General features: G+C 38.2%; 1 protein-coding gene across 3 annotated transcripts in view; it reads right to left on the bottom strand.

Moving 5' to 3' along the window:
* LOC119876184 (zinc finger protein 37A-like) overlaps positions 1-24,964 on the bottom strand; it is a 66,916-nt gene that overhangs the window by 17,195 nt on the left and 24,757 nt on the right. The window contains exons 3-5 of one of the 3 annotated variants that reach the window (XM_038533783.1): positions 14,422-14,548; positions 14,066-14,161; positions 12,585-12,830 (exon numbers count right to left, since the gene is read on the bottom strand). In XM_038533783.1, the coding sequence (XP_038389711.1) occupies positions 12,775-12,830; positions 14,066-14,161; positions 14,422-14,548 (279 nt within the window). In that variant the 3' untranslated portion in view covers positions 12,585-12,774. Of the gene's footprint in view, positions 1-12,584; positions 12,831-14,065; positions 14,162-14,421; positions 14,549-24,964 lie in introns of those variants that run through there. The other 2 variants (XM_038533784.1, XR_005357692.1) reach the window with 2 other exon arrangements.

The following is a 24,964-nucleotide window of genomic DNA, read 5'->3' as shown; positions in this document are numbered from 1 at the left end:
TACTGTATATTCTGTATATAACAGGTATAACACTGAATGTTAAGTAGAGAAACGATGCTGAAAATATAAATATGTAGTTATCAGAATAAATGAAAACCTATTATCTCAGATATAGCAAGGTATTATTGTATTTTCAATATCTGATTTGACAATTTGTATTTTAACAGGCAAATTTAGTCTGTTTCCATTTATGGGGATTACTGAAATATATCAAGTCATCTCTTACATTTCACTTGGTACTTTATATTTGTCAGTTTTACTATCAATTATATTGTACTTTTCTTCCTACCTTTTGAATAACTTCATATCTTTCCCATTTGTTCTTGTTTTAGGAGTCATGCATACCTGTTTCTCAGCTTTAGATGGCTATTATATCATATCATGAATTTTTAACTTAAATCTGAAGTAATTCAGTGTCTTAAACCTCTTTTTCTGAATAACAGAAGTATCAAACTCAATTTGATCACCTCTCACCTCATTTATATGCAGTTATTGCTTTGTGTCTCATGGGGTTTTTTTTTAGCCCTACATATTAGGTATCATAATCATTTTATACATCTATTGTTTCAGATTTAAATGTAAGTTTTTTCATTTCTTATCACTTACTGCTCCTTCTCTCATCTCAAGCACTCTCTGGGATTTCATTTTTTCTCTTTTCTTATAGTATCTCCATTAGAATTTTACAATGAAAAAAAAAAGAATTTTTACAACGAAATTTATACAATAAAAGGTATGGATTCTATAATTTATTTCATTATCAACCCAAATTTTATCATACAGTCTGACAAGACCTCTCCCACTGATTAACCCTTGGTAGGCTCCTCTGAACCCTATTCTCAACCAGGCCTTGATGAAGCCTTCTAGGTCTGTCCAGGCTGAGCTCAGTTTTAGCAGGAATCCATTTAAGTCAGTCTAGTGACAATCCCCTCACCCTTGATATCTGATCAGGTTCCTTACACCCCACCCCTAATGTATGAGTGCCTGGTCCCTATTGTTGATATTTTTCTTAGTGATCTTTCTATCCAGTGATGCCCCCATCTTACCCGCTGGCTGTAAATCCCTGGCTGTCTTAGCTGTATTTGGAGTTGAGCTTAGTCTTTCTGAAATGTCTTGCCTTCTATTCCAATAGCTACTGAATAAAATGTGTATCTATCACTGTTAGCTGGTGTCTGGTTTTATTTCTCAGTGATTCAGCATGAGCTCAGTGATTGCTGGAAGAGAAATAGGAGCAGAGAGATAAACTGTCTGTGACACAGGCTTGGATGGGGAGCCAAAGCTGAATATGGAGCACAGACACTGAGGAAATCTCCTGACATGATAGAGCCAAAACCTAGGAACAGTGCCAAACATAGCCACACATAAGTAACTGTAGTCTCAGGAAAAAATAAAGGATGAAATATATCAAACCACGCATTTAGGAAACTGAGAAAACAACAAGAAAAATACCTAGGACACCCCCTAAAATAAATCAAAGGTAAACATGGAAACATCAGAGTTGAATCGCCAAAAACCAGAGATGAAAAGAAAATTTTGAAGGTAACAAGAAAAATAGAATATTAAACACAGAAGAACAAAGATTTAAAAATCATAAAAGGAAGTAGGTATGTAAGCCAGAAAACACTGAGGGTAAATCAAGGATGGACAGAAAAAAGAGTGTCAATTCAGATTTTTGTAACAGGAAGAAAATATGTTGCACAAATGAAGACCTGTGGGCAGAAGACAGCTGCTACTTTGTGGGGTTTTTTTAAAGATTTTATTTACTTATTATAGAGACACACAGAGAGAGAGGCAGAGACACAGGCAGAGGGAGAAGCAAGCTCCATGCAGGAAGCCCAACGTGGGACTTGATCCCGGATCTCCAGGATCACGCCCTGGGCTGCAGGCAGCACTAAACCACTGCACCACAGGGCTGCCCTACTTGTGGGGTTTGATGTAAAATATCACAGAAAGGGAGAGAGGAACAGAGGTATATTGCTAAAACATTGCACAGCTGCATATTAATAGTACGACATCATTTGAAATCAGACTGTGATAAAACTGAAGATACTGTAGGCCATAAGGCCACCTATATAGTGGCTAAAATATTCCCATTAAAAAGTAGAGGTTTTCACATTAGTTTAAAAAAGACCCAACTATGTGCTATCTATAGGAAATCCATTCTAAATATATGTAGGTTAAAAATAAAGAGATGGAGAAGATATACCATGTAAACATTACAAGAAAGCTAAAGGTACTGGGACACCTGCATGGCTCGCAGTTGAGTGTCTGCCTTCGGGTCAGGGTATGATCTTGGGTCTGGGGATCAAGTCCCCCATGAGGAGTCTGCTTCTCTCCCTTTGTCTCTGCCTTTCTCTGTGTGTCTCTCATGAATAAATAAATAAAATCTTAGAAAGCAAGCAAGCTAGCTAGCTACAGGTACTATATACGTTTTTTCTTCTTTTGCCTCTAGTACTTCTGACTACACTGCGGGTTCCTGTAACTATTCATCCTACCCCTCAGATTTGATAATTCACTAGAACAGCTCACAGAACTTAGAAAAACAATTTACTTATATAGTTTGCTCTAAAGGATTCAACTCTGGAGTAGCCAAACAGAAGAGGCATATGAGTAAGGTTTGGGGATGTGTGTGGTATGTGGAATTGCCCATACCATCTCTGGGGCACAACCACTCGAAGCTCCCCAAACTCTGTTGCTTAGAGGCTCTTATAGAGGTTTTCATTACCTAGGCCTTGATTAAATCACTGGCCTTGGTGATGGCAACCCCCAATACTGAAGTGATCTAGTGTCATGTCAGTACAAAAGACACTCTTCACACTAGAAACTCCAAGGGTCTTAGGAGCTGTGTAAGTGGAATTGCGGGCAAAGATGAAAGATTTGTTTTTTCTTTGCTTTATTATATTCTCATTACTAAAAACTACAATGGACCCCCTATTTTTTTTTAATGAAATTCAGATTTTTCAGAATGGCCTAGAACTGTAAGAATAAGTTTATGACGATTCCTCCAACCTTATTCAAACTTGCTCACGTTCTTGTAGAAATACACTAGCCATCTTGCTATTGATTGAACTAATTAAGTGTGCACCAGCCCAGAGCATTCCTTCCTGTCTCAGGAATGCTCTTCTCATGGATCTTTGCTATCAATATTTTTCATATAATTTAGCACCTTTTCAAATACAATTCTGAAGAGGCTACCCTTGGCTGAAACAGTCTACTTATCCTCAATACCCTCTATCACATCATCTTATTTTCTTGTCTTTTAAAATCCTTCATAGCATTCAGCATGATTTGAAATTATACAATTAATTTATTTGCATCCTTGTTTATTGTCTACTTCTTCCTCTGTGGTCCTTACCTCTATACCTCCCTCCTGAATCTAAGCTCCACAAAAGCAAAATCCTTGGCTTTCTTATTCATTGAGGTATCCTGAGCTTTTAGGAGGGCATCTGTTAAATATTAATTATAAGTATAAACTTCTGACTGCCTATTTTAGCAAGGCACTGTGTATTTGTATATTGCCTCATCTGATGCTCACAAATACTGTGACAAAGGCCTTATTATCTAAATTTATAGGTGAGGAAACAGAGGCTCATAGAGGTTAAGTGACTTGTCTAAGCTAATAAATGGCTTAGCTAGGATTTGCAGAGTGGCTGTATTAATATCAAAGTAGGGTTCAGAACAAAAGTTCTACCAGCAATAGAGACATCATCATAAAGGAGTAAAACTCATCAAGAGGACATAAAGATTCTAATACTTATACACTCAAAAATTCTTTAAATTGATAAAGCAAAAACCTATAGGAATGAAAGGAGAAATAAATACAAAGTTATACCTGGAGACTTCAATGCTGCCTTTCATTGTATCACTGACAAAGCTTTTGAGCATTGTATCTCCAACCCCATTTTTCCATTAACCCTGTCATTTTCAGTACACTAATTTATAGGGAGCAGCAGATTTTTTTTTGTAGGAATACACATGTTATTTTATAACAGAATACTGCATTCATATACCTTCTTTCCTCTCAATTTGTTTTTAGCCTCTTCTTAAATACATAGATACACAGCCTTTCTGTGTTGCCCAGATTTATAACTGGTACAATCTTTTCTGTCATCTAGCTCCCACATTTGCTTTAAAATTAATTCTTTGGGGGCACCAAGGTGGACTCTTGGTTTCAGCTTGGGTCATGATCTCAGGATTGCGAGATCAAGCCCCCCATCAGGCTCCATGCTCAGCATCTGCTTGCTTTTCTCTCCCTCTCCCTCTGCCTCTCTCCACCATGCTTGCTCGCTCTCTTTCTCAAACAAATAAATCTTTAAAAAAACATTATAAAATAAAATTGGATCTTCAGTTAAATTCAGAGCCCACCATCAGTCTTCTAACCATGCTTTTTTATGTCCTTCCTTGGTTACCTGATATTCACTACTCTAATAGAGACTTCTAGGCACAAAGATCCTACAGTTCTTGTCTATTCAAAAAATATTTCCTGTTTTTGTTAAAAAATATCTTAACTGGCATAATATTCTCAAATGTGACACCTTGAGGATTTTGTAGAAACTGTTCCACTGACCCTTAGCTATAGATTTTACTATGGAAAAGTATGAGGCTAGTTAGACTTCCTCTATATTATTGGCTGGTTGTCAAAATGACTTGTTTTTGAAACCTAGTCCCCTTTATTAGAATATATACTAATGTTGAATGAGGATTGGCTCTTTTAGGGATATGTAGATTCAATTATACAACTCTTCCCCGACAAAAAGCATTACTGAAATATTTCAATACTTGTTCTATTTCTTTTCCTTTCTATTTTGGAGAATGAATTGTATGTATATATTTATGTGAACTCTTTTTTTTAATGTAATCTTCAAAATTTATTTCATTTTCTTCTTGCTCACATTTCTCATGTCTTTTCTGTACAGAATTTGACAGTACCTATTCTTCCCTGGGATTCCCCTAATTTGCTTTCCTTACTGTGATTTTATTTTCTGTTCCAATTCTTGTCTGAGTATGACACCTCACAATTATTATCAAAGAGACAATTAATTAATAATTCAATTAGTTCACCTTTTTGAAATTCATGGTTTAATATTTGGTCACATTATTTATCTACTTTATTACTGCTTTGATCAGATGACAATTCAATCACCAACTAGCTTTCTTCCCAATTTTTTTCACCCCTTTTTTCTTGTAACAGTTTTGTATGCATTTTGTGCTGGTTCCTTTTCAATTACTCAGACTGAAAGGATGTCAGCTTTTTAAGGAAACAGCACACTGCAAAAGGTTTATCTGGAAGAGGGAATAGAGTCATAGAGTCTTAGGCTAATATGGTAATTCATTATGAACAAATGTTTTGCATATGTACTGGACTCAGTTTATAAATCAATCAAAATGTGCCTTTCTTCCCTAGCCAGAGTAGCCTTAGCAATGGCTGGCTCTTTTGGTCATCACAGTCAGGTCGCTGGGGTTGGCACTTCTGCAGCTCCAAAGTAAGGAACACAAGTGCTAAGCTGACTTCCAAAAACTACAAGCCCAAGAGGCTGAATTGGGCCCATGGAGGTTCTGACTTCCCTAGCATCTGCCGAGACAAACAGTCTGATGCAATCCAGAAAGAAGGTAGACTCTATGGACCAGTTTTCATCTAATGAGAGACAGAAACATGAAGATAAAAGATGTAGAGGAGGAGGGGCAAGATGGCAGAAGAGTAGGGTCCCCCAAATCACCTGTCCCCACCAAATTACCTAGATAACCTTCAAACCATCCTGTAAATCTACGAATTCGGCCTGAGATTTAAAGAGAGAACAGCTGGAACGCTACAATGAGAAGAGTTCAGGCTTCTATCAAGGTAGGAAGATGGGGAAAAAGAATAAAGAAAACAAAAGGCCTCCAAGGGGGAGGGGCCCCACCAGGAGCCGGGCTGAGGCCGGGGGGAGTGTCCCCAGGACAGGAGAGCCCCCTCCCGGAGACGCAGGAGCTGCACCAACCTCCCCGGGGGAAAGGGGCTCGCAGGGAGTTGGAGCAGGACCCAGGAGGGCGGGGATGCCCTCGGGCTCCCGGGGACACTAACAGACACCTGCGCCCCGGAGAGTGCGCCGAGCTCCCTAAGGGCTGCAGCGCGCACGCGGGACCCGAGCAGCTCGGGGGGCTCGGGGGCGGCTCCGCGGAGGGGGCTGCGGGGCGGGAGCGAATCCAACAGCGCAGGCGCCGGAGCACAGGGCGCCGGGACACAGCCCAGGATCCGGCCTCCCCCGGGACAGGCAGAGGCCGGGAGGGCCCAGGACAGCGAGGACGCTCCTGCCCCAGCTGAGCAGATCAGCGGCCCCCGCCCCGGAGCCTCCGGCCCTGCAGACGGAGAGCTCTGGAGCTACTGCGGGAGCTGACTCCAGGGCTGCAGAGCTGGCCCCCGCCACTGCGGTTGTTCCTTCTGGGGCCTCACGGGGTAAACAACCCCCACTGAGCCCTGCACCAGGAGGGGCAGAGCAGCTCCCCCAAGTGCTAACACCTGAAAATCAGCACAGCAGGCCCCTCCCCCAGAAGACCAGCTAGACGGACAAGTTCCAGGGAAGTCAAGGGACTTAAGTACACAGAATCAGAAGATACTCCCCCGTGTTTTTTTTTTCTTTTTGATTTGTTTGCTTCCCCCACTCCCTTTATTTCCTTTCTTTCTTTTTCTTTCTCTTTCTCTTCTCTTTTTTTTTTCTTTCTTTTTTCTTTTTTTCTTTTTCTCTTTCTTTCCTTCTTTCTCTCAGTTTTTCTCCTTTTCCCAATACAACTTGTTTTGGCCACTCTGCAACTGAGCAAAATGACTAGAAGGAAAACCTCACCTCAAAAGAAAGAATCAGAAACAGTCCTCTCTCCCACAGAGTTACAAAATCTGGATTATAATTAAGTGTCAGAAAGCCAATTCAGAAGCACTATTATACAGCTACTGGTGGCTCTAGAAAAAAGCATAAAGGACTCCAGAGACTTCATGACTGCAGAATTTAGATCTAATCAGGCAGAAATTAAAAATCAATTGAATGGGATGCAATCCAAACTAGAAGTCCTAACGACAAGGTTTAACGAGATAGAAGAACGAGTGAGTGACATAGAAGACAAGTTGATGGCAAAGAGGGGAAACTGAGGAAAAAAGAGACAGACAATTAAAGACCATGAAGACAGATTAAGGGAAATGAACGATGGCTTGAGGAAGAAAAACCTACGTTAATTGGGGGTTCCCGAGGGCGCCGAAAGGGCCAAAGGGCCAGAATACGTATTTGAACAAATCATACCTGAAAACTTTCCTAATCTGGGAAGGGAAAAAGGCATTCAGATCCAGGAAATAGAGAGATACCCCCCTAAAATCAATAAAAACCGTTCAACACCTCGACATTTAATAGTGAAGCTTGCAAATTCCAAAGATAAAGAGAAGATCCTTAAAGCAGCAAGAGACAAGAAATCCCTGACTTTTATGGGGAGGAATATTAGGGTAACAGCAGACCTCTCCACAGAGACCTGGCAGGCCAGAAAGGGCTGGCAGGATATATTCAGGGTCCTAAATGAGAAGAACATGCAACCAAGAATACTTTATCCAGCAAGGCTCTCATTCAGAATAGAGAGATTAACAACTTCCAAGACAGGCAGCAAACTGAAAGAATATGTGACCTCCAAACCAGCTCTGCAAGAAATTTTAAGGGGGACTCTTAAAATTCCCCCTTTAAGAAGAAGTTCAGTGAAAAAAAAAAAAAGAAGAAGTTCAGTGGACAGTCCACAAAAACAAGGACTGAATAGATATCATGATGACACAAAAACTCATATCTTTCAATAGTAACTCTGAACATGAACGGGCTTAATGACCCCATCAAAGGGCGCAGGGTTTCAGACTGGATAAAAAAGCAGGACCCATCTATTTGCTGTCTACAAGAGACTCATTTTAGACAGATGGACACCTATAGCCTGAAATAAAAAGTTGGAGAACCATTTACCATTCAAATGGTCCTCAAAAGAAAGCAGGGTAGCCATCCTTATATCAGATAAACTAAAATTTACCCCGAAGACTATTGAGAGATGAAGAGGGACACTATATCATACTTAAAGGATCTATCCAATAAGAGGACTTAACAATCCTCAATATATATGCCCTGAATGTGGGAGCTGCCAAATATTTAAATAAATTAATAACCAAAGTTAAGATATACTTAGATAATAATACACTTATACTCGGTGACTTCAATCTAGCACTTTCTATACTCGATAGGTTTTTCAATGCAAAACATCTCCAAAGAACGAGAGCTTTAAATGATACACTGGACCAGATGGATTTCACAGATATCTACAGAACTTACATCCAAACTCAACTGAATACACATTCTTCTCAAGTGCACATGGAAACTTTCTCCAGAATAGACCATGTACTGGGTCACAAATCGGGTCTGAACCGATACCAAAAGATTGGGATCGTCCCCTGCATATTCTCAGACCATAATGCCTTGAAAATTAGAACTAAATCACAACAAGAAGTTTGGAAGGACTTCAAACACGTGGCAGTTAAGGACGATCCTGCTTAAAGATGAAAGGGTCAACAAGGAAATTAAGGAAGAATTAAAAAGATTCATTGGAAACTAATGAGAATGAAGATACAACCATTCAAAATCTTTGGGATTCAGCAAAAGCAGTCCTAAGGGGAAATACATCGCAATACAAGCATCCATCCAAAAACTGGAAAGAACTCAAATACAAAAGCTAACCTTACACATAAAGGAGCTAGAGAAAAAATAGCAAATAGATCCTACACCCAGCAGAAGAAGAGAGTTAATAAGATTCAAGCAGAAGGCAACGAAATCGAAACCAGAAGAACTGTGGAACAGATCAACAGAACCAGGAGTTGGTTCTTTGAAAGAATTAATAAGATAGATAAACCATTAGCCAGCCTTATTAAAAAGAAGAGAGAAGAGACTCAAATTAATAAAATCATGAATGAGAAAGGAGAGATCACTACCCAACACCAAGGAAATACAATCACTTCTAAAAACATATTATGAACAGCTATATGCCAATAAATTAGGCAATCTAGAAGATATGGACACATTCCTGGAAAGCCACAAACTACCAAAAACTGCAACAAGAAGAAATAGAAAACCTTAACAGGCCAATAACCAGGGAGGAAATCGAAGCAGTCATCAAATTCCTCCCAAGACCTAAAATCCAGGGCCAGATGACGTCCCAGGGGAATTCTATCAAACGTTTAAAGAAGAAATCATACCTATTCTACTAAAGCTGTTTGGAAAGATAGAAAGAGATGGGGGTACTTCCAAATTCGTTCTATGAGGCCAGCATTACCTAGATTCCAAAACCAGAAAAGGACCCCACCAAAAAGGAGAATTACAGACCAATATCCCTGACCAACATGGATGCAAAAATTCTCAACAAGATACTAGCCAATAGGATCCAACAGCACATTAAGAAAATTATTCACCATGACCAATTAGGATTTATCCCCGGGACACAAGGCTGGTTCAACACTCATAAAACAATCAATGTGATTCATCATATCAGCAAGAGAAAAAACCAAGAACCATATGATCCTCTCATTAGATGCAGAGAAAGCATTTGACAAAATACAGCATCCATTCCTGATCAAAACTCTTCAGAGTGTAGGGATAGAGGGAACATTCCTCAACATCTTAAAAGCCATCTATGAAAAGCCCACAGCAAATATCATTCTCAATGGGAAAGCACTGGGAGCCTTTCCCCTAAGATCAGGAACAAGACAGGGATGTCCACTCTCACCACTGCTATTCAACATAGTACCTGGAAGTCCTAGCCTCAGCAATCAGACAACAAAAAGACATTAAAGGCATTCAAATTGGCAAAGAAGAAGTCAAACTCTCCCTCTTTGCCGATGACATGATACTCTATATAGAAAAACCCAAAAGCCTCCACGCCAAGATTGCTAGAACTCATACAGCAATTTGGCAGCGTGGCAGGATACAAAATCAATGCCTAGAAATCACTGGCATTTCTATACACTAACAATGAGACTGAAAAAAGAGAAATTAAGGAGTCAATCCCATTTACAATTGCACCCAAAAGCATAAGATACCTAGGAATAAACCTAACCAAAGAGGTAAAGGATCTATACCCTAAAAACTATAGAACACTTCTGAAAGAAATTGAGGAAGACACAAAGAGTTGGAAAAATACTCCATGCTCATCAATTGGCAGAATTAATATTGTGAAAATGTCAATGTTACTCAGGGAAATTTACACGTTAATGCAATCCCTATCAAAATACCATGGACTTTCTTCAGAGAGTTAGAACAAATTATTTTAAGATTTGTGTGGCATCAGAAAAGACCCCGAATAGCCAGGGTAATTTTAAAAAAGTAAACCATATCTGTGGGCATCACAATGCCAGATTCCAGGTTGTACTACAAAGCTGTGGTCATCAAGACAGTGTGGTACTGGCACAAAAACAGACACATAGATCAATGGAACAGAATAGAGAACCCAGAAGTGGACCCTGAACTTTATGGTCAACTAATATTCGATAAAGGAGGAAAGACTATCCATTGGAAGAAAGACAGTCTCTTCAATAAAAGGTGCTGGGAAAATTGGACATCCACATGCAGAAGAATGAAACTAGACCACTCTCTTGCACCATACACAAAGATTAACTCAAAATGGATGAAAGATCTAAATGTGAGACAAGAGTCCATCAAAATCCTAGAGGAGAACACAGGCCACACCCTTTTTGAACTCAGCCACAGTCACTTCTTGCAAGATACATCCATGAAGCCAAAAGAAACAAAAGCAAAAATGAACTATTGGTACTTCATCAAGATAAGAAGCTTTTGCACAGCAAAGGATACAGTCTCAAAACTCAAAGACAACCTACAGAATGGGAGAAGATATTTGCAAATGACGTTATCAGATAAAGGGCTAGTTTCCAAGATCTATAAAGAACTTATTAAACTCAACACCAAAGAAACAAACAATCCAATCATGAAATGGGCAAAAGACATGAAGAGAAATCTCACAGAGGAAGACAGAGACATGGGAAAATGCTCTGCATCACTTGCCATCAGGAAATACAAATCAAAACCACAATGAGATACCACCTCACGCCAGTGAGAATGGAGAAAATTAACAAGGCAGGAAACCACACATGTTGGAGAGGATGCAGAGAAAAGGGAACCCTCTTACACTGTTGGTGGGAATGTGAGGGAATGCCCTACGACCCAGCAATTGCACTGTTGGGGATTTACCCCAAAGATACAGATGCAATGAAACGCCGGGACACCTGCACCCCGATGTTTCTAGCAGCAATGGCCACAATAGCCAAGCTGTGGAAGGAGCCTCGGTGTCCATCGAAAGATGAATGGATAAAGAAGATGTGGTTTATGTATACAATGGAATATTCCTCAGCCATTAGAAACAACAAATACCCACCATCTGCTTCAACGTGGATGGGACTGGAGGGTATTATGCTGAGTGAAGTAAGTCAATCGGAGAAGGACAAACATATGTTCTCATTCATTTGGGGAATATAAATAATAGTGAAAGGGAATATAAGGGAAGGGAGAAGAAGTGTGTGGGAAATATCAGAAAAGGAGACAGAACATAAAGACTCCTAACTCTGGGAAACGAACTAGGGGTGGTGGAAGGGGAGGAGGGCGGGGGATGGCATTGAATGGGTGACGGGCACTGAGGGTGGCACTTGATGGGATGAGCAGTGGGTGTTATTCTGTATGTTGGTAAATTGAACACCAATAAAAAATAAATTTATTATTAAAAAAATAATAAAAACAGGGATCCCTGGGTGGCGCAGCAGTTTGGCGCCTGCCTTTGGCCCAGGGCGGGATTCTGGAGACCCGGGATCGAATCCCCATGTCGGTCTCCCGGTGCATGGAGCCTGCTTCTCCCTCTGCCTCTCTCTCTCTCTCTCTCTCTGTGACTATCATAAATAAATAAAAAATAAAAAAATAATAAAAACAAAAGAAAAAGATGTATCATTTTTCCTTCCACTATTCTGACTAGCTTCTCTGGCACACAGTGGTTCACATCAAGATTCCAAAAATATCCTGGTGGTCTGAGCAATCAGATGTGCTAATTACAGAGTTACAGCTAACAATGTAATCACCCCATGAACTTTCCCTTCCTCTGAACCAGCATTACTCCCCAGCTTCCCTCATTTTTGCAGGATGTCTGAACATCCTGACCAACTTTTATCAAGTAAGGTTTGGCTTCAAATTCTGTGTCCTAGGAGTAGCCACTAAGATAGCACTTAAGATTCTATCTCTATATTTGGTGTCTGTGAGGTGGTTTTCCCAAATGTAAAGTGTCTCTTGCACTGTCACAGAAACAGAGAGCTACTGAAAATATGGTTTGTGCTATACTTTACTATGTCTTCTTGCAAAACCAAACTGTGTCCAAAGAAGCTCAGCTATGTTGTGTGCACCACTGTTGTTAATATAAATTTTAAGATTTCACACCTAAGAATATGTGCTCTGTTCATGGAAACACTCTGCCAGTCCCCGTGAGCATCAGAAATCCTTTTGTTTTCTACTCATCTGCTGATACACATACTCCTTGATTAATCAATTTTGCTACATTTATTTGGGATTTCAGATATCCACTAGTGTCATATAATGAAGTTTGTGTTGCTCATTTTCCTTAATGCTTCTGGATGATTTGCAGGCAGAGACAGGAAATGCTGACTTTATATATTCTTCTTCAAGAAGTTCATTTTGTCTGCAAACTGTCTTAACTTGGCTACAGGATACCACATTCTCTGTTTCCACCTTATCCCCACACAGTTCTTCTTTCTTCCTTGCTGAGCTTTCTCATTTCCAGGACTTCTGAAAGTTAGTGTCCCAGGGGACAGCCTTCAGACCTCTCAAATCTGTTCATCCTTACATCTAAGGGAGAGGTAGTTACCCAATCCCTTAGCTTCAAACACTAAATTTAAAAACTTTAAATATTACCATAAGTTGATCATTTCCAAACAAATACCTTCAACTTGGGGTCTCCCCTAAACTACCTCTATTTACACAGCCAAATGCTTATTCCTATGTAAACCTGTGTATTTTATAATTACCTGAAATTTGATGTGTGCAATCTAAACTCCTAGTAACCCCTCCAAATTTGTTCCTCTCCAGTATCCTCAATCTTGGGAACTGGCACTCACTCATCCCATTGCTCTAATGAACTCCTTCAAGTTATTTTTGACTCCTTTCTTTCTCTAACAGTCCTTATCCAACCCACAGAAAATCTTAAGAGGTCCCACCTTTAAAACACATCCAGAAGCCAACCACTTTTAATCTTTTTCACCAATCCCAACCAAGGGAAGTGATCATCACCTTTTCATAGATTGAAATACTGTCTTGATGGTCTCACTTTCATCCCCATGCCTCTATTAGTATTTTCTTTGCCCGGCAGCCAGAGAGAAAAGTTTAAACATAACTAAGCATATGTCACTTATATTAGGTAAAATTGCCCCAAGGGTTTCTCAATTCACTCAGAATAAAATCAAAGTCTTTATCACAGTCAAAATGGCTCTACATAATTTGAGCTCCATTGCCTCAACAATGCCAAATCTTACCAGTCTCTGCTCATTTATCACCCCCAATGCACATTGATACTTGTGTGTCCTCAAAAACACCAAATACATTCCTGCCTTGGTAGACTGACATTTAGTGTCACCTCTGCTATCAAGATTCCCCATGATGTTCACCCTCATTTAATTCAAACTGATATCTCATCAAAAATGCCTTCTTGAACCTCCTTTCTCAAGTATTACACTTCATTATTTTCAACCTATAACTTCCTTGCTATTTTATGGACACATCATGTGTTTGTGTGTACATATGTACTGTTGTTTGTTTCTTATCTTTCCCTATCAGAATGTAAGCTCCATGAGGTCAGGAACAAACTTAGTTTGCTGATGTGTTTTGGCACCTAAAACTTGAGTGAAGCAGAGGAGGTCCCCAGTATTTGTTAAATGTGAAAATGAACATATAGGCAAACACATAAGAATAAAAACAATTCATATGATGTCATCTGCTGTCCACCTATTTAATATGTACTAACTCACCTGGGTAGCTCTGACTTGGTGATTCTTCCTCTAATATCCATGGCTGGTCTACTTCTTCCAACTTCAAGATCACTTCTGGTTTAGGGATGCAACACCCTGTAATTGGGAAATGACATGGGAATTGGGCTTGGCTCACTGGCTTCAGGGCCCTTAAATAAGACAGAAAATGAAGCTTCAGGGGCCAGTTACAATCTTTCTTTGAAGAAGAAAACAATCTTTATGGTGTTTCAACAATCCTGCTTAAGCAGAAGCTTGAATCTAAAGCCTAAATATCATTAAACTCAACAAAGCTGCTACAGATGTGAAACCAAGAAAGGAAGTGCATACTAAAAGTCCACATGGAAAACAATCCCTACCCACTGAGATGAGATGGCTATAGTTCTCCAGCATCTCATCCCTGTACAGGGTCCTCTGAGCATGGTCCAGGTGCTGCCACTCCTCCTGAGTGAAGCCCACAGTCACATCCTCAAATGATAAGGATCCCTGAAACAGCGTATTTGTGTTCAAATGTAAGTAATCAGAATGGGAAGACATGGAAAAGCTGTCAGAGAACTGTCATGTAGCTCACTATTCAGTTAATTAGAAAGTGTCCTCTGGCATGTCTACTTTTGTACTTGGTCAGAGAAGAAATCATGATAGACATTCCTCACTGCTGTGATAAGTTACTGGTGTCCCATTATGTGCCTGTATGCCATAAGAACTCTCCTACTTAGAGAATCCAAAAACCAGGGGCATGTGGGTAGCTCAGTTAAGTGGCTGCCTTCAGCTCAGGTCATGATCCCAGGGTCCTGGGTTCCAGCCCCACATCAGGCTCCCTGCTCAGCCTGCTTCTCTCTCCCTCTGCCTGATGCTCCCCCTGTTTGCTTTTGCCCTCTCTGTCAAATAAATAAAATTTTAAAAATCTGAAAACTGATTAAAATCGTATCACTGTTCTTAAGGAGCATATAATCTGATAAACAGACACAAACATTAAGTATCCAACTACCATGTAGCATACCATGTTACTACAGTAAACAGATGTGCAAAGGAGACCTAGGTTACAGAGGGGAGAAAAGTTCTATTACTGCTATTGGGGTGGGTTTCATTGATAACAGATAATCATGATAATCATGACACCTGGAGCAACAGAATAACCATGTGTAATCTAAAATATGTAGTTAGAGAGGTGAGTGAACACACAAGAAAGTACTATTTGGACTATGATCACATAAAGAGCTATAATGGTCTTCAGGGAATACTTTATTGAGTAATTCTAGACATAATTCCTGTAGAATAGGGGAGTCCAAAACATTTGATTACTCTTCCATCAAGGAAAACTTTTTTTTATATAAATAGTAAACTTATAATGTCAATCTATATTAAATTGTCTTTTTTTTCCTAAATCACTTTAATTTTTTTCAACTGAATAAATTTGGCATGTAACATTGTGTAACTTTGATACATTTATATATTGTAATGGTTGCCAATGTAATTGTATTTATCATATTACATAATTATAGTACAATACTACAGCCTATATTCATTTCACTGTATATTAGATTTCTTCATTCTTATTTTTATGGATTAAAATAAACCTAGGGAGTCATCTGAATATTTTCTTCCCATAACTAAAGAGACTGTCTTGCACAGTTCCTAAGTTATATACTATCCACAGATGACCACTGTGAAAAATACTGCAACAGACATAAGCAAGCAGAGACAGAGATGTATCATTCCCAGGTTATCAAAACAAATAGCTAATCAATACTCATGCCATATACTAAAAATTAGTTAACAGAAAAAATCCTATTTTTCAGAAATGTATAAAGTATTATTGAGAAAAAACAAAGAATACCTAAACAAATGAAGGAATACATTATATTCATGGTTTAAACAATTCAATATTACAGAAGTCTCATTTCTCTACAAATTGGCCTATAAATTCAAGACAAAGCAGAATTAAAATCTTAGCAGATATTTTATGGAAACTGGTAAGCTGATTCTCAAACTTATAAAGATATTCAAATGGCCAAGAACAACCAAAGCTATCTTGGAGAACGAAAGGATAAACTCACACTATGTGTGTTAGGCAGAATCTAAGCTGACTTCCAGTGGATCCAACACCCTGATATAAACTCATCTTTAGTGGAAAAGACTTATGTCCCTGTGATTATGTTACATTCTATGGCAAAGCAGATTTTGCAATTAATCAGTTGACTTTGGTCTAAAAGGGAGATTGACTTAGGTGGGCCTGACCTAATCATGTGAGTCTTTTTAAAGAAGGTACAATATCAGAAACACTCTTCTACTGACCTCAAAGAAGGAAGCTACTGGGAGTTTTAAGGCTTGCAGAAATAAATTCTACCACATATCTACAGAAGGGAATCCAACCAAGCCTCAGTTAAGGAGTCCCAGGTGACACCCTGACTGCAGTATTGTGCCTAAGAGAACCTGCTAACTTATGCTTAGACTCCTGATTCACAAAAACTGTGAGATGACAAATTTGTGTTGTTCTTACCTGTAAAATTTGAGGCGACTTACTACAAAGTAGAAAACTGATGTACTAGTGAATATAAAAACTTATTCTGAAGTTAGAGTAATTTAACAGTGTGCTATCAGTAAAAGAATAAACTGAAAGATCATTGGAACTAAATTTATAGTATAGAAACTGACTCACAAACATGGACACCTGGTTTATAAAATAATGTGTTACAGCAGGGCAGTGAGAAAGGACATGAAAAAAAAAAACAAATTTGATTTCAATCTCAAATAATATGTGGAAATCAATTCCAGAGATGGATTATAGATCAAAATGTGATCAGTAAAACTTCCAAAAGATAACATGATAAACTTATCTTCACAATCTGTAGACAATCAAAAAAAATTTAAGCAAGAAACCAAAAACACTAACCATAAAGAAAAAGACTGAAATAAGTTGGATGACATTAAAATTAAGAACTTCTATTAATCTAAAGGAAACCATTAATTAAAAGCAAATCAGAGAGCAAGAAATGTTGGCAACACATTTAAATGATAAAGGGATTATATACCCAGAATGTATTTCTAAAATCAGTATGAACAACGCAATCTAATGGAAAAATGGGAAAAGGATCTAACAATAACTTTACAAAAGATCAGTGACCAATAAACACGGTAAAAGAGGGATCCCTGGGTGGCGCAGTGGTTTGGTGCCTGCCTTTGGCCCAGAGCGCGATCCTGGAGACCCGGGATCGAATCCCACATCGGGCTCCCGGTGCATGGAGCCTGCTTCTCCCTCTGCCTATGTCTCTGCCCCCCTCTCTCTCTCTCTGTGACTATCATAGATAAATAAAAAAAATATATCTTTAAAAAAATAATAAAAAAAATAAACACGGTAAAAGGTGCTCAACCTAAACAGTCAACCACTGGATGAAAGGTCATAGGGAATAAGAACATTCACAGTCTCCAAATGTCACCTGACAGATTATTAGTTTACAAAAGGAAAAAAGAAGACTACTTTTCAAGTGGAGATTATTTGGTGGTATTTAGATAATGGTACAGTCAGACGACATAAGAAATATACAATAAATGAGCCTAATAAAAATATATATTCTGAATCTAATCATGAGGAAAAACAGATCAGTCAACACAAATGTGGGGGCATTCTATAATCATGCTTCTTAACATGGCTGCACACTGCCAGGTGTCACTCCCCAGAGTTTCTGACTTAACTGGTATGGAGTGCAGTCCAGGTATAGGAATATTCAAAGAGTTCCAGATGATTCTAAAGTATAATTAAGTTCAAGAATAACTATTCAACAAGACATGACCAGGACTTTAAAAAGTCCATAATATGAAAGAATACAAGGGCATAATCTTTGCATTCTGAACAGGATATGAGGATGCTTTTATGCCTGTAGCAAATTATTTTTTTTTTTTTTTGCCTGTAGCAAATTAAATTAAGTGTATGTGTTGTTAGATCTTTTGGATTTCTGTCAGTCCAACAGGAGTGAAATGGTTCAGTCTAATTTTTACTTACATTCTTCTTTTTTAAAGAGTAAGCTTGATTTTATAAGTTTTAGTGCCATTTGCATTTCTCTTTCTGTGAGTTTTCTCTTCACAGTTCTTGCCCATATTTAGAATGTTATTGGTTTTTCCCTTTTTAGAAACTCTTTACATAGGGAAATTAAAAGAAAAACTTAAAAAAAAGGTCACCCTCATGGTAAGGGAAGGAATAGGATGGAGGGGATGGAGATAGAAGCCAGACTTATCTCTGAATACACTTTGCTTTATATTCACAGTCTGTCTTCAGAAAAATTTAAATATTTTTTATACTTATATAAAAATAATTATGAAAATAAAAGCAAAACCTTAAACAAAAGGAACAAATGAAACAAATGAATCGAATTGTGTCTCAATTTGATGGTATACCTCAGAGAGAAAATACCTGCTAAATTTAAGACAGGAATGTGACTATGTATCACAATGGGAATATACCTAAGGATAAAAGAACTGTAAAAACCCAAACAAACTCAACAAACCAGAAAAAAAAGAAAGAAAGAAAAAAGAACAAAACAAAAAGAAAAAATACAGTAAAAAACAAAAATAATAAAAAAATTTCATAAATCTGACTACATCAAACTGTAAAACTTTCATATGACCAATGCTATCATAAAGTGAACAGAGAAGACAAATCCTGGGAAAGATATTTACAGTGAATCTATTTAAAACAAAGATTACTATACAAAACTCATAAATATGAGTTATTAAGAACAAAATCAATAGAAAAAATGTAAAAATATACAAAATATATAAACCAACATTTACAGAAGAAAACCGAAAGGCCCAATCTTATCCATAATCAGAGAAATACAAATCAAAACAATAAGGTTTTCATTATCCATCAGACTGGCCATAATTTTTGAATAACAGTATCAACTATCAACAAGGAGGCAAAGAAAGATGTCCTATCATATAAGAGCTGGTATGAGTCATCTGGTCACTTAGACCAACTTGGCAGGAGACAAGTGACATTGGGAGTCTTGTCCTTATGACCCAACAATATTAATCATGTGTGTACTATGGAATGCTTGAAATGCTTCCTTTTATACAGGGAGAGAAAATGTAAAAGACAGTCACTGAAGAATTATACATAATAATGATAAATGGAAATGACATAAATGTCTTTCAAATGAAGAAATGGACAGGAAAAATTACACTTGTATAACAGGATATTAAAAAGATCAAGTATTAACCAATCTGGACAGATCTTAAATGAAATATTAAATTTTAAATACAGGGGTGCCAGGGTGGCTCAGTCAGTTAAGCATCTGGTCTTGATTTTGGTTCAGGTTATGATTTCGGGGTCAAAGGATTGAACTCCGCATTGGGCTCTGCTCAGCACAGTGTGCTTAAGATTCTTTCCCCTCCCTCTCCTCCCCCCCCCCCCCCCCCCCCCGCTGTTTGTTCTCTCTCTCTGAAATAAAATCTTTTAAAAGAAATTAAAAATAAATTTTAAACAGAGCTGCAGGAACATACATAGCAAATAAGAGAGCCTTCATAATTCTAAAAATCATATAAAACAAAAATACATTATTATTTTACGATATATACATACAGTTCTGTCTACCTACACAAATAGAACAACAAATCAATGTACATATACAAATAGAAAGGAACAGTGAGTCAGGGATGAAAACGCAGTAGTGGACTGATTTAATGGCCCCAGAAATATTCATGGCCTAATCCCTGGAACCTGTGAACATTACCATATATGGCCAGAGAGACTTTACAGATAAGATTAAGCTAAGAATCGAAAAGAGGAAATGTTCCTGGATGATCCAGATCAGGCCTGGAGCTTAATCACAAGCATCCTAACAAGCCCTCAGACAGAGCCTGGACTACAGAAGAGAAGGCAATGTAAAGACAAAGTGGAGACTGAAGTAATGCACTTTGAAAACGAAGGAAGTTGCCAGATAGCTTTAAAAAAAAAAAAAAAAGCCAGAGACTCTCCGCCTCAGAGCCTCCAGAAGATACCAACCCTGCCACTGCCTTGGTTTTAGACCCATAAGGTTAATCTCAGACTTCTGACTTCCAAGAACTCTAAGAGGATAAATCTGTGTTGGCTTAAGCCACTACATTTGTGGTCATTTGTTATAGCTTTTAATGCAGTTATACGTTTCTACCAAGTCAAGACTCCATAAAGGAGCTATCACTATCATTAGACAGGTAGGAAGGGGCTACGTGGAGTCACAGGAGCCTACAGTAGACTGCAGAGGAGCACAGGCAATGAAGTCAAATGCTACAGAAGTCAAGGAACTCAAACACTGCAAAATATCACTGAAGCAAACCTTGTTCAGGAAAAGAGGTATGACAGGAAACTCCCAGAGTGCCAGCCCTCCCCAGAAATATCAAAAAAAAACCCACAACTATCAGAATGAATTTTATCAGAACCCTGGAAAAGAGGCAAAGGCTGACAACCATCAAGCAAATGACTGACCGAGAAGGCGGCAAGTGAAACCTGGTGGGAGAGATCCGTTTCATTTTAACTCCATCTTGCTCCACCACACCCTCTCAGGCCGCACACAACTGCTAGGGCTACCAGAACAAACAACTATAAAAACTGAGTGGCTTACATGACATAAATTTACTGTTTGCAGTTGCAGTTCAGAAGACTGGAGTCCAAGAGTTTGGTGTTGGCACAGTGGTTTCTTCTGAGCACTGTGAGGGAAGGAGGTGTTTGAGGCCTCTCTCAAGGGCTTGCAGAAGGCCATTTTCTCCCTATGACACATCATCTTCCCTATGTATGCAATTCTGTGCCCAAATCTCCCTTTAATGGGGACTCCAGCTTAATGACCTCAGTTTAACTTGATTGCCTCTGTAAAAACCCTGTCTCCAAATGAGGTCATACTCTAAGGTACTGGGTAGGGGGTTAGGACTTGTACATATGACTCTTCAGCAAACAAAATTTAATCCATGACACTAGCTCAGCAACAGTCTTAGAAGATGAAATCCCATATTCTTGGTGTGGATTCCTGGTGCTAGAGAGAGTAAAACAGAGCTTGTTCTCAAACAATTGGGATTGTTTGTTTTGACCTGTCTAGTGGTGATCTGCAAGACTAATGCAGAATGCTAATAACTCTCTCACATTGGAGAAATGACTATGGGGAAAGCATCTAAAACAGTTAAAGGCAAATGAGCCAGCTGTTGCCACCAGGGGCAAAAGATATCAGCTGGGGCAAACAAGATATGACAAAAAAGTCTGGGAAGAAAAGCTGGGGAGTGAAATGGTTTGAGATTTTGAAAAACATCTGTATACTCCTGGAAATCTGGAAGACACCACACATATTCAGAATGAGGCACATGTTCAAAAAAGCCCCAAGCTCACTTCTAATGGCCACCAGCTGTGGGTAAGCAAAAAGTGAGGGTGAAGGAAGAGTTGTAAATGACCCAGCTTGTTATTGGAGGTGTACCCCAATGCACCTAGACCCCAGCAGCAAGGACTCAAGAGATTTTTGGTTTTGTTGGCCCTAGGCATTTAAATCTCTGTTAAATCACTAGTTCAACACTGGCAGATGAAATAGAGACTTTGGTAAAGACATGGAACAATCAGTCTTTATAGAAATAGTTTAGAAACTCATTACACAACCACAAAACTATGCTTCACACAACAGTAACAAGTCTGGGGTATAGCATAAGGGATGACTTGATTTCTGAGTTAACATAATATTCAAAATGTCTGGTCTTCACCAAAAAATATCAGGGCACTTAAATGGGAAAATATACTCCATTCATAAAAATTAATAGATGCTTTCTCTGAGAAGTGCTAGGCTATGGACTTACAAAACAAAGATTATAAGTCAACTGTCTTAAATAGGTTTAAAGAGATAAAGGGAACCATGAAAAAAAAAAACTAAAGAAAAACAGAAGAATGATGTTCCACCAAAGCAAGCATCAACAGAGAGATAGGAAGTATAAAAGGGAACCAAACAGAAACTCCCAAGTTGAAAAAATAATTAAAATGAAAGATTCACTAGAGGTTTCTGCTGCAGATACAAGAAGGTAGGAAAGGAAATCAACAAACTCTAAGATCGGTAAACTGAAATTATACAGTCTAAAGGGTGGAAAGAAAAAAGACTGAAGAAGAATACAGACAGCCTAAGAGATCTGTGGGACAGCAACAAGCATACCAGCAGCTACATAATGGGATCCCAGAGGGATGAGCAAAAAAAAAATTTAAAAAAAATAATAGCTGAAACCTCCCAAAGTTGATGAAAAAGATTAATCTATACATCCAAGAAGCTCAAGGAACTACAAATAGGATAAACACTGAGATACAGCATACCAACTGTCAAGACAACAAAAAGAATCTTGAGAGAACAGGGAAGACTCATCATGTACAAGACAATGTTAGAAAAATTAATAGCCAATTTCTCATCAGAAAAGGTGCTAAAAGAAGAAAATTCAATGAAGAATTCTATATTCAGCAAAACTATTCTTCAAAATGACAAAAGTAGGGGCACCAGGGTGGCTCAGTTAGTTGAGCATCCAACTCTTGATTTCAGCTTAGGTCTTGATCTTGGGGTCATGAGTTAGAGCTCCATGTTGGGCTCCACACTAGGTGTGGAGCCTACTTAAAAAAAAGAAAAAATTAAGCCATTCTCAGACAAAGGCTGAGAGAGTTTGTTGTTAATACACCTATCCTACAAGAAATGCTAAAAGGAGTCCTTGATGAATGGAAGACATTAACTCAAAGCCATTAGAAGAAATAAGGAACACCATTAAACTAAACTACAAAGGTAAACATAAAAGCCAACAGTATTGTATTTTTAGTTAATAAGCTTCGTTTTTTTCCTCTGATTTAAAAGATAAAAGCATTAAATAATAACTACAAATCTGTTAATGGGCACACATATGAGATTCCCAGAGCTGCTACAACAAATTCCCACAAATTGGTAGTTTTGTAATGAGAAATATATTCTCTCACAGTTCTGGAAGCTGGAAGTCCAAAAGCAAGGCATCACCAAGGCCATGCTCCCATCTGGGACTCTGGGTAGACTCTCTCCTTGCCTCTTTCTAGCTTCCAATAATGACCAGCAACAGTTGACATTCCTTGGTTTGCAGCTGCATTATTCCAATCTCTTATCACATGGTGTCTTCCCTGTTTGTCTCTCTCCTTGTGATAGAGTAAGAAATATGTGTTTTTGTCTTTGTCTCAGGAAGGACAAAGAATAATAAAAATCATAATTAACAAAACTGAAAGTTGCTTCTTTGGGAAAAAAATCAACAAAATTGAAACACCTTTATCTAGATTGACAAGTAAAAATTAGAGAAAGCTCAAAATATTCAAATCAGAAATTGAGACACTACTACCAACCTAACAGAAATAAAAAGGGTTGTTAAAAAATACTATGAACAATTAATTATATACCAAAAAACTAGGTAACTTAGATGAAATGAATAAATTCCTAGGAACACACAAATTACCACAGACTCAAGAAAAAAAATACAAAATGTGAATAGTAAGCAAAGAGATAGAATTAGTAATCAAAAACCTCCCAACAAAGAAATGTACAGAACCAGATGACCTCACTGGTGAATTTTAACAAAGATAAAGAAGAAACAACAATAATCTTTCCCAAACTCCTCATCAAAAAAGAAGATAAATAAATACTTCTTAACACTATGAAACTGGTATTAATTACCCTTATAGTAAAGCCAGATGAAGGCATAACAATAAAAGAAAATGATAGAACAATGCATCTTATGGATACAGATGTAAAATTCTCAACCAAATACTATGAATTTGAGGCAAATGACATACTAAAAGGATCATGAATCATGACAAAGTGGAATTTACATGGGGAATGCAAGAGCAGTTTAACATAAGAACATTAATATATCACACCAATAAAGAACATATACACATACAGTTCTCAATTGAAGCAGAAAAAATAACTACATATAAAAACTTTTTCAGAATACAAATCACTCAATAAATTAGGAGTAAAAGCGAACTCCACCACATGAGAAAAGATATTTATGAAAAACAGCTAATATATTTATTAATAGTGAAAGACCCAATGCTTTCCAGTGAGATCAGGAACAAGACAAGAATACCCACTTAGACCACTCCAAGTCATCACTGTTAGAGAAATCCCAGCCAGAGCAATTAGGTATGATAAAGAAATAAAGATGCACAAATTAGAAAGAGTGAAGTAAAACTTTCCCTATTTATAGAAGACATGATCTTTTATTTTTTTTTTTTTTTTTTTTTTTTTTTTTTTTTTTTTTATTTTATTTTATTTTATTTTTTTTTATTGGTGTTCAATTTACTAACATACAGAATAACACCCAGTGCCCGTCACCCATTCACTCCCACCCCCCGCCCTCCTCCCCTTCTACCACCCCTAGTTCGTTTCCCAGAGTTAGCAGTCTTTATGTTCTGTCTCCCTTTCTGATATTTCCCACACATTTCTTCTCCCTTCCCTTATTTTCCCTTTCACTATTATTTATATTCCCCAAATGAATGAGAACATATAATGTTTGTCCTTCTCTGACTGACTTACTTCACTCAGCATAATACCCTCCAGTTCCATCCACGTTGAAGCAAATGGTGGGTATTTGTCATTTCTAATAGCTGAGTAATATTCCATTGTATACATAAACCACATCTTCTTTATCCATTCATCTTTCGTTGGACACCGAGGCTCCTTCCACAGTTTGGCTATCGTGGCCATTGCTGCTAGAAACATCGGGGTGCAGGTGTCCCAGCGTTTCATTGCATTTGTATCTTTGGGGTAAATCCCCAACAGTGCAATTGCTGGGTCGTAGGGCAGGTATATTTTTAACTGTTTGAGGAACCTCCACACAGTTTTCCACAGTGGCTGCACCAGTTCACATTCCCACCAACAGTGTAGGAGGGTTCCCTTTTCTCCACAT

Source organism: Canis lupus, chromosome 4, assembly GCF_011100685.1.
Source record: "Canis lupus familiaris isolate Mischka breed German Shepherd chromosome 4, alternate assembly UU_Cfam_GSD_1.0, whole genome shotgun sequence".
NCBI classification, from domain to species: domain Eukaryota; kingdom Metazoa; phylum Chordata; class Mammalia; order Carnivora; family Canidae; genus Canis; species Canis lupus.
Note: the sequence above shows the minus strand (reverse complement) of the source record. Positions and strands in the feature narration are given on the sequence as shown.